Here is a 9,676-nt window from a genome sequence, read left to right on the forward strand (position 1 = left end):
GTGCCTACTTTTGGTTCTCTTTTTCTTCTGTTGGTTTGCCTTATTCAAATTCAATTTGATGGGTTTTGTTTTATCTTATTTTAGATTGTTTTGTTATGTTTTAATGTTGTCTTCAGAAACTACTGTTTTCTGAGAGACAGAAAAGAAGTGGCTCAGGAATGAAAGGGAGTTGGCAGAAACTGGGGAATAGCAAGAGAAGTAACTGTAATTCGAACATATTGTATAAGACGAGTCTATTTTCAATAAAACATGGAAAAGAAAACAAACTGAAACAAAAAGAAAAAGGGCATCCCCTTTGATCACCTTGAATACTAAAAGAGATCAGATTAGAACATTCTTCCCATTTCTCAAGCCAAACTTTTCTTGAGCACGGATAAGAAATACCTGTGCGTAAGGACAAGTTTCTATACAGACAACATAGTGCTGAAGTAGTTATTTGAGTAAGTTAAAACATGGCTGACAGTAGACATCATAGAGAATTATGAGACAGCACACAATGGCTTACAATGGAAGTCTCCTTGCTTATCCCAAGGTGATAAAATGATGACAACACCCCCCCACACACACACACACAGAGCTCTGGCTTGGGCCAGCTACATCATCAGTGGGAGCCCGGGTGAGTGGGCTGCAACCAATGAAGGGTTGTTAGGATACATAGTCCGGTACAAAGGGAGACATTGGGCGTTGGACTTGGACTTGAGGCTCACAGTCCAGCAGCAGGTCAGCAGAGAGCAATTAGGTCAGCAGAAAGCAGCCAAGTGGAGCCAAGTCATCCTGTGACATTGCACTCTGAGGCCACCATGCCAAGGAACACGGAGAACTGTCTTCAAAGGTCTTCAGGTCACCGCCAACATCACTCCCGCACCTCCAGAGGTGAGCTGATCTTTGCAGTGAGCCTGGTGGAACAGCATCTGAGGGAGGTTAGCCGTGCCCGGAGGCTCAGTGATATGGTGCCCGTCTCCCTGGTAGCCATCCTGGAGTTCCTCACCAGCAGGTTGCTGGAGCTTGCGGGCAATGAGGCCCAACGCAGAGGTACCCAGAGGCTCATCACTCCTCAACCGCTGGACTTGGAGGTCTACAGCAGTATGGAGCTAAGTGATGTGTTCCAATTCATCACCATCTCCCAGGTGGCCCCGGCTCATCGCTAGCTACTAGCTTCTGCTGCTTCTTCGCTCTGCTTGGCTGACCTGCTCATCTGCTAGTCTGTTATAAATCAGTTAGTCCTGCCCAGCCTTTCCCACAGACAGACCTGAATAGCTGATCAGCTCCATCCTAACCCTCTCCCAATTGTGTTCTTATTAAATAAAGCTTTATTCTGGGGGAAAAATGTTTCCGTATTTGATTCTGTATAAGGCCTCTGTATATAATTATTTATCTAATCCCTTCTCACCGTTGTTAGGATATGTAATGAGCATTTCTTTTTTTCCCCACAGTTTTTATTAGATATTTTCTTCATTTACATTTCAAATGCTATCTCAAAAGTCCCCTAAACCCTACCAGCTTCCTGCTCCCCTACCCACTCACTCCAAATTCTTGGCCCTGGCATTCCCCTGTACTGGGGTATGTAAACTTGACTAGAAAAATGGGGCCACTCTACCCAATGATGGTCAACTAGGCCATCTTCTGCTACATATGCAGCTAGAGACAAGAGCTCTAGGGGTACTGATTAGTTCATATTGTTCCACCTATAGGGTTGCAGATCACTTCATCTCTTGGGTACTTTCTCTAGCTCCTCCATTGGGGGCCCTGTGTTCCATCTTATAGGTGACTGTGAGCATCCACTTCTGTATTTGCCAGGCACTGGCAAAGCCTCACAGGTGATAGCTATATCAGAGTCCCTTCAGCAAAATCTTGCTAGAATATGCAATAATGTCTGCGTTTGGTGGCTGAATTTGGGATGGACCCCCTTGTGGGGCAGTATCTGGATTGTCTAGCCTTTCATCTTAGCTCCAAATTTTGTCTCTGCAAGTCCTTCCATGGATATATTAGTTTGTATTCTAGGGAGGAATGAAGTATCCATGGGTTGGTCTTCCTTCTTGATTTTCTTGTGCTTTGGAAGTTGTATTTTGAGGATTCTAGGTTTCTGGGCTAATACCCACTTATCAGTGAGTGCATATCAAGTGACTTCTTTTGTGATTGGGTTACCTCACTCAGGATGATATCCTCCAGATACATCCATTTGCCCCCCAAAATTTCATAAATGCATTGTTTTTAATAGAGTAGTACTCTATTCTGTAAATGTATCATATTTTCTGTATCCATTCCTCGGTGAGGGACATCTGAGCTCTTTCCAGCTTCTGGCTATTATAAATAGGGATGCTATGAACATAGTGGAGCATGTGTCCTTATTATCAGTTGGAACATCTTCTGGATATATGCCCAGGAGAGGTATTGCCGATTCTAGCGGTAGTGTTATGTCCAGTTTTCTTTTTTCTTTTTCTTTTTCTTTTTTTCCTCAAGCTTACAAGAATCTTTTTTTGTTTTGTTTTGTTTTGTTTTGTTTTGTTTTGTATTGTTTTAATTAGGTATTTATTTCATTTACATTTCTAATGCTATCCCAAAAGTTCCTCACCTGCTCCCTTAACCACTTCCCCACCTACCCACTCCCACTTCTTGGCCCTGGCGTTCTCCTGTACTGAGGCAGATAGAGTTTGCACGACCAATGGGCCTCTCTTTCCACTGATGGCCGACTAGGCCATCTTCTGATACATATGCAGCTAGAGACACGAGCTCTGGGGGGTACTGGGTAGTTCATACTGTTGTTCGACCTATAGGGTTGCAGATCCCTTTAGCTCCTTGGTTACTTTCTCTAGCTCCTCCATTGGGGGCCCTGTGATCCATCCAATAGCTGACTGTGAGCCACCAGACTGATTTCCAGAGTGTTTGAACCAGCTTGCAATCCCACCAGAAATGGAAGAGTGTTCCTCTTTCTCCACATCCTCGCCAGCATCTGCTGTCACCTGAATTTTTGATCTTAGCCATTCTGACTGGTGTGAGGTGGAATCTCAGTGTTGTTTTGATTTGCATTTCCCTGATGATTAAAAATGATGCTGAACATTTCTTTCAAGTGCTTCTTAGCCCTTTGGTATTCCTCAGTTGAAAATTCTTTGTTTAGCTCTGTACACCATTTTTAATGGGGTTATTTGAATTTCTGGGGTTCAGCTTCTTGAGCTCTTTGTATGTATTGGATATTAGTCCCCTATCAGATTTAGGATTGGTAAAATAACCTTTCCCAATCTGTTGATGGCCTTTTTGTCTTATTGATAGAATCTTTTGCCCTACAGAATCTTTGCAATTTTATGAGGTACCATTTGTAGACTCTTGACCTTAACAGCATAGGCCATTGCTCTTCTGTTTAGGAATATTTTTTTCCCTGTGCCTATATCTTCAAGGGTTTTCCCCACTTTCTCCTCTATAAATTTCAGTGTCTCTGGTTTTATTTGTAGCTCTTTGATCCACTTAGAATTGAGCTTTGTACAAGGAGATAAGAATGGATCAATTCTCATTCTTCTACATAATAACCGCCAGTTGTACCAACACCATTTGTTGAAAAAGCTGTCTTTTTTCCACTGGATGGTTTTAGCTCCCTTATCAAAAATCAAATAACCATAGGTGTGTGGGTTCATTTCTGGGTCTTCAATTCTATTCCATTGATCTACCTGTCTGTCCTTGTACCAGTTCCGTGCAGTTTTTGTTTTTGTTTTTGTTTTTGTTTTTGTTTTTGTTTTCACAATTGCTCTGTAGTACAGTTTGAGGTCAGGCATGGTGATTCCCTCAGAGGTTCTTCTATTGTTGAGAATAGTTTTTGCTATCCTAGGTTTTTTGTGATTCCAGAATAATTTGCAAATTGCCCTTTCTAATTCAGTGAAGAATTGAGTTGGAATTTTGATGGGGAATGCATTGAATCTATAGATTGCTTCCAGCAGGATAGCCATTTTTACTATATTAATACTGCCAATAATAAGCATAGGAGATCTTCTTCAATTTCATTCTTCAGAGACTTGAAGTTCTTGTCACACAGATCTTTCCCTTCCTTAGTTAGAGTCACACCAAGTTATTTTATATTATTTGTGACTATTTTGATGGGTGCTGTTTCCCTAATTTCTATCTCATCCTGTTTATCCTTTGTGTAAAGGCCACTGATTTGTTTGAATTAATTTTATATCCGGCTACTGCGCTGAAGCTGTTTATCTGGTTTAGGAGTTCTCTGGTGGAATTTTTAGGGTCACTTATATATACTTATATATACTATCATATCATCTGCAAACAGTGATATTTGACTTCCTCCTTTCCAATTTGTATCCCCTTTTGTTGTCGAATTGCTCTGGCTAGGACTTCAAGTACAATGTTGAATAGGTAGGGAGAAAGTGGGCAGCCTTGTCTAGTCCCTGATTTTAGTGAGATTGCTCCCAGCTTCTCTCCATTCCCTTTGATGTTGGCTACTGGTTTGCTGTATATTGTTTTAATTATGTTTAGGTACGGGCCTTGAATTCCTGATCTTTCCATGACTTTTATCATGAAGGGGTGTTGGATTTTGTCATATGCTTTCTCAGAATCTAATGAGATGATCATTTGATTTTTGTCTTTGAGTTTGTTTATATAGTGGATTACTTTGATGGATTTATATATATTAAACCATTCCTGCATTCCTGGGATAAAAACTACCTGGTCATGAACACATCGTTTTGATATGTTCTTGGATTCGGTTTGCGAGGATTTTATTGAGTCTTTTTGCATAGATATTCCTTTGGGAAATTGGTCTGAAGTTCTCTTTCTTTGTAGATCTTTGTGCGGTTTAGTTATCAGAGTAATTGTGGCTTCATAGAATGAATTGGGTAGAGTACCTTCTGTTTCTATTTTGTGGAATAGTTTGAGTAGAGTGGGAATTAGGTCTTCTTTGATGGTCTGATAGAACTCTTCACTAAACTCATCTGGTCCTGGGCTTTTTTTGGTTGGGAGACTATTAATGACTGCTTCTATTTCTTTAGGGGAGATGGAATTGTTAAGATTGTTAATCTGATCCTGATTTAACTTTGGTACTTGGTATAAGTCTAGGAAGTTGTCCATTTCATCCAGGTTTTCCAGTTTTGTTGAGTATAGCCTTTTGTAGTAGGATCTGATGATGTTTTGGATTTCCTTAGGATCTGTTGTTATGTCTCCTTATTCATTTCTGATTTTGTTAATTAGGATACTGTCCATGTGCCCTCTAGATTGACTAAGGCTTTATCTATGTTGTTGATATTCTCAAAGAACCACCTCCTGGTTTGGTTGATTCTTTGAATAGTTCGTTTTGTTTCCACTTGGTTGATTTCAGCCCTAAGTTTCATTATTTCCTGCAGTCTACTCCCCTTGGGTGAATTTGCTTCCTTTCGTTCTAGAGCTTCTAGGTGTGTTGTCAGACTGCTAGTGTATGTTCTCTCTAGTTTCTTTTTGGAGGCACTCAGGGCTATGAGTTTTCCTCTGAGGACTGCTTTCATTGTGTCCTATAAGTTTGGGTATGCTGTGTTTTCATTTTTATTGAATTCTAGAAAGTCATTAACCTCGTTTTTTATTTCCTTACTGACCAAGTTATCATTGAGAAGAGAGTTGTTCAGTTCCCATGAGTATGTGGGTTTTCTATTGTTTTTGTTCTTATTGAAGTTTAGTCATGGTGATCTTGTAGGGTGCATGAGATTATTCTAATATTCTTATATCTGAGGAGGCTTCTTTTGTGACAGATTATATGGTCAGTTTTGGAAATGGTACCAAGGGGTGCTAAGAAGAAGGCATATTCTTTTGTTTTAGAGTGAAATATTCTGTATATATCTGTTAAATCCATTTGGTTCATAATGTCTATTAGCTTCAATGTATTTCTGCTTAGTTTCTGTCTCAATGATATGTCCATTGGTGAGAGTTGGGTGTCGAAGTCTCCCACTATTTTTATGTGGTGGTGAAGTCTCTCACTACTATTGTGTGAGTTTCAATGTGTGATTTGAGCTTAACTTATTCTTACTTTATGATTTGGTTGCCCTTACATTTGGGGAATAGATTTTCAGAATTGAGATTTCATCTTGGTGAATGGTTCCTCTGATGAATATAAAGTATCTTTCCCCATTGCATTTGATACTTTTGGTAGAAAAACTATCTATTGGAAATTATAATGGCAAATCCTACTTGTTTCTTGTAACCATTTGCTTGGAAAAACTATTTTCTAGCCTTTGATTTTGAGATCATAGCTTCCTTTGTGATTGAGGTATGTTTCATAAATGCAGCAAAATTCATTTTCCTGCTTGTGTATCCAGTCTGTTTGTTTCTGTCTCTCTTTTGTTCATTTTTTTCCCAATTTTAATTAGGTATTTTCTTTATTTACATTTCAAAAGCTATCTGGAAAGTCTCCTATACCCCCCCCCCACCTTAATCCCATAGTCACCCACTCCTACTTCTTGGCCCTGGTGTTCCCCTGTACTGGGGCATCTAAAGTTTGCCATACCAAGGGGCCTCTCTTCCCAATGATGGCTGACTAGGTCATCTTCTGCTACATTTGCAGCTAGAGACATGAGCTCTGGGGGTACTGGTTAATTCATGTTGTTGTTCTGTTTGCTTCTGTTTTTTTAATTAAGGGAATTGAATACCTTAATATTGAGAGATATATTTTATTCCTGCTATGCTTGTTGTTGGGATTATGTGAGTGTGATTCTCCCCTTTGGGGTTTGTTGTGAGATGATTTTCTTGTTTTTTTGCTTGGTGTTGATACTCTAGGTTGGTGTTTTCCTTCTGGAATCATCTATAGGACTGGATTAGTAGATATGCATTGTTTAAATTTTTGTCTTGGGGGTATTTTGGTTTTTCCGTCTATGGTGTTTGAGAAATTTTCTGGCAATATTAGCCTGTGCTGGCTATTCTTGTGGTCTCTTGGCATCTACGTGATATCTGTTCAGGATCTTCTGACTTTTAGAGTCTCTGTTGAGAAGTCTGGTGCAATTCTGATAGGTCTGCTTTTATATGTTACTTTCTCTTTTACTTATAGCTCTTAATGTCAAGGTGACATTTTTGTTCTGTGCATTTTTGTGTTTTCATTATTATGTGAGGGGAGGACTTTCTTTTCTGGTCCAATCTATTTGGCATTCTGTAGGTTCCATGTATATTTATGTCCATCTCTTTCTTTGGTGGGAAGTTTTCTTCTATAATTCTGTTGAGGAGGTTTTTTTGCCCCTTTATTCCTATTTTTCTTAGATTTGGTCCTTTTATTATGTCCTGGATTTCCTGGATGCTTTGGGTTAGGAGTTTTTTTATATTTTGAATTTTCTTTGACTGTTGTGTCAATGTCTTCTATGGTATCTTCTACACCTGAGATCCTCTCCTCTATCTCCTGTATTGAATTGCTTGCATATGTAACTCCTGACCTCTTTCCTAGATTTTCCATTTCCAAGGTTGCCTCTATTTGTGATTTATTTAATGTTTATACTTGCATTTTTGGTCTTGGACCACTTTGTTCAATTCCTTTACATATTTGATTGTGTTTTCCTGAATTTATTTGAGTTTATTTGTTTCCTCTTTAAAGGGCTTCTGTAGCCTCCACCAGCCTTGAGTAGGCTGGCTTTGACCTTGCTGCCACTGAGAATGAGGTCACCTGGGGTGTAGCCTTCTGACTTAGATGGCTATACTGTTATGTCAACTACTGCTGCTCTTCTCGGAGACTCTTCTCTCTGCTGAGAGACCCTTGAGACATTCCAAAGACACTTCCTATCCTGCCCATGACCTACATGCTGGCTCCTGGCACCCAAAATGTATTGGTGGAGGATGGGCCTCTTCTCTTTATAAGCACAGACTCTTAGTAAATTTGGGGGCCTTGATCATTGAAAAATTTGTCTTGGCCTCATTCTTTTCTCGCCATCTAGTCTCTTTCAGCCCCAGCCTGCCTTTCAGGAGTACCCAGTTCATGTAAGCTGCAGGTGGCTTACAGTTACAGATTGGCGCCATGAACACGGACCTGAAAACGGCAGGGTAAATCTGAGGGACTGCTGTCCATGAGAAGGGAAGAACAAGAAAATCATATCGGGCACAATGAGCAACAGGTATTTATGCTAGCGCTGGCTTTAAATTTCAGTTTTTAAAGTGTTGCTGGAGGTGCGATAGGATACAGGCTAAGTTTGAACAGTGCTAACCTGGCGCTTATTCCACTTAGGGTTTGTCAGAGAAATATTCCAAACAGGCAATTGTCCACAGCCTTCAAGCATTGCTTCAGGCAAGAGGAGTAGGGTTTGAAGAACAATTGTTAAAAAAATTTTCAGATAAGATAGATTCTTGCTGCCCGTGGTTCAGAGAAGAAAAAAACTTTAGATAAGGGAACCTGGGAGAGAGTTGGAGAAGCTTTGAAAAACACCCAGGCAGATAATTTCACCCTTTGCCTCTGGGCACTGGTAAAAGATGCTATTGAAAAGGAGATCTCGAAGGTGTCAGATAGTATAGATAATGATTATGAGGGAGAAATTAAAATCATGGCTGCTTCCCCTCATGGTGTTATAACTGTACCTGCTAATCAAGAATTGCTCAACTTGTCTTAGTTCCTTTGCATCCCCTACCGTCCAGATTTGTTAAGAATAAGAGAGGACAAGGTGGCTTTAGTTCCTATGGTGTGTATTGGGTTCAATCTATTACTAATTAGAGGCCTAACCTTAAATTGACAATTGAAGGAAAAGGCTTTGAAGGATAAATAGATTCTGGAGCTGATGTAACAATTATTAGAGGACAAAATTGGCCTTCAACTTAGCCTTTGTCTGATATGCTTTATTCACCTTCAAGGAATTGGTTATGCCAATAACCCAAAACAAATCTCCAAATTGCTAACCTGGAGAGATGAGGAAGGCAATTCAGGACAAATTCAGCCCTATGTTATGTCAAATTTGCCTGTTATACTATGGGGAACAGATCTCTTGTCACAGATGGGCGATATAATGTATAGTCCTAATGAGGCAGTGACCAAGCAGATGCTCAGACTAGGATTTTTGCCTGGTCATGGGCTAAGAAAGAAAGGACAAGGTATTAAGACTTTTGAAGGCCCTAAACCTCACTCTAACACAAGAGGTTTGGGGTATTTTCAGTAATGGCCACTATCTTGCCTGCATCCCATGCTGATAAAATTCAATGGCTTAATGATATTCCAGTATGGGTTGATCAGTGGTCTTTACCTAAAGAGAAAATAGGAGCCACCTCTTCACTTGTGCAGGAGCAATTAGAGGCAGGACATTTAGTAGAATCTCAGTCTCCCTGGAATACTCCAATCTTTGTTATCAAGAAAAAATCTGGTAAATGGAGATTGTTACAAGATCTAAGAAAGGTTAATGAAACCATGGTACCTTTACAACCTGGGCTTCTGTATCCAGTAGCCATTCCTAAAGGATATTATCAAATTCTGATAGATCTGAAGGATTGTTTCTTTACTATTCCTTTACATCCTGAGGATTGTGAAAGATTTGCTTTTAGTATTCCTTCTATAAAATTTAAAGAACCTATGAAAAGATGTCAATGGACAGTTCTCTCACAGGGCATAGCTAATAGTCCTACCTTATGTCAAAAGTTTGTTGCACAAGCCATTCAGCCTGTGAGACAACAATGGCCTGTGATTTACATCATTCATTACACAGATGGTGTCTTGGTGGCAGGAAAAGACCCCCAGGATTTGCTTTTGTGTTATAGA

General features: G+C 39.9%; 1 protein-coding gene across 1 annotated transcript; it reads left to right on the top strand.

Moving 5' to 3' along the window:
- The first annotated feature begins 800 nt into the window (after positions 1-800).
- On the top strand, positions 801-1,148 carry H2ab2 (H2A.B variant histone 2). The gene has a single exon (NM_001281530.1). It carries the CDS (start codon positions 801-803, stop codon positions 1,146-1,148), a length of 348 nt encoding a protein of 115 aa, NP_001268459.1.
- Positions 1,149-9,676: the final 8,528 nt, after the last annotated feature.

This window comes from Mus musculus, chromosome X, assembly GCF_000001635.26.
Source record: "Mus musculus strain C57BL/6J chromosome X, GRCm38.p6 C57BL/6J".
NCBI classification, from domain to species: Eukaryota; Metazoa; Chordata; class Mammalia; order Rodentia; family Muridae; genus Mus; species Mus musculus.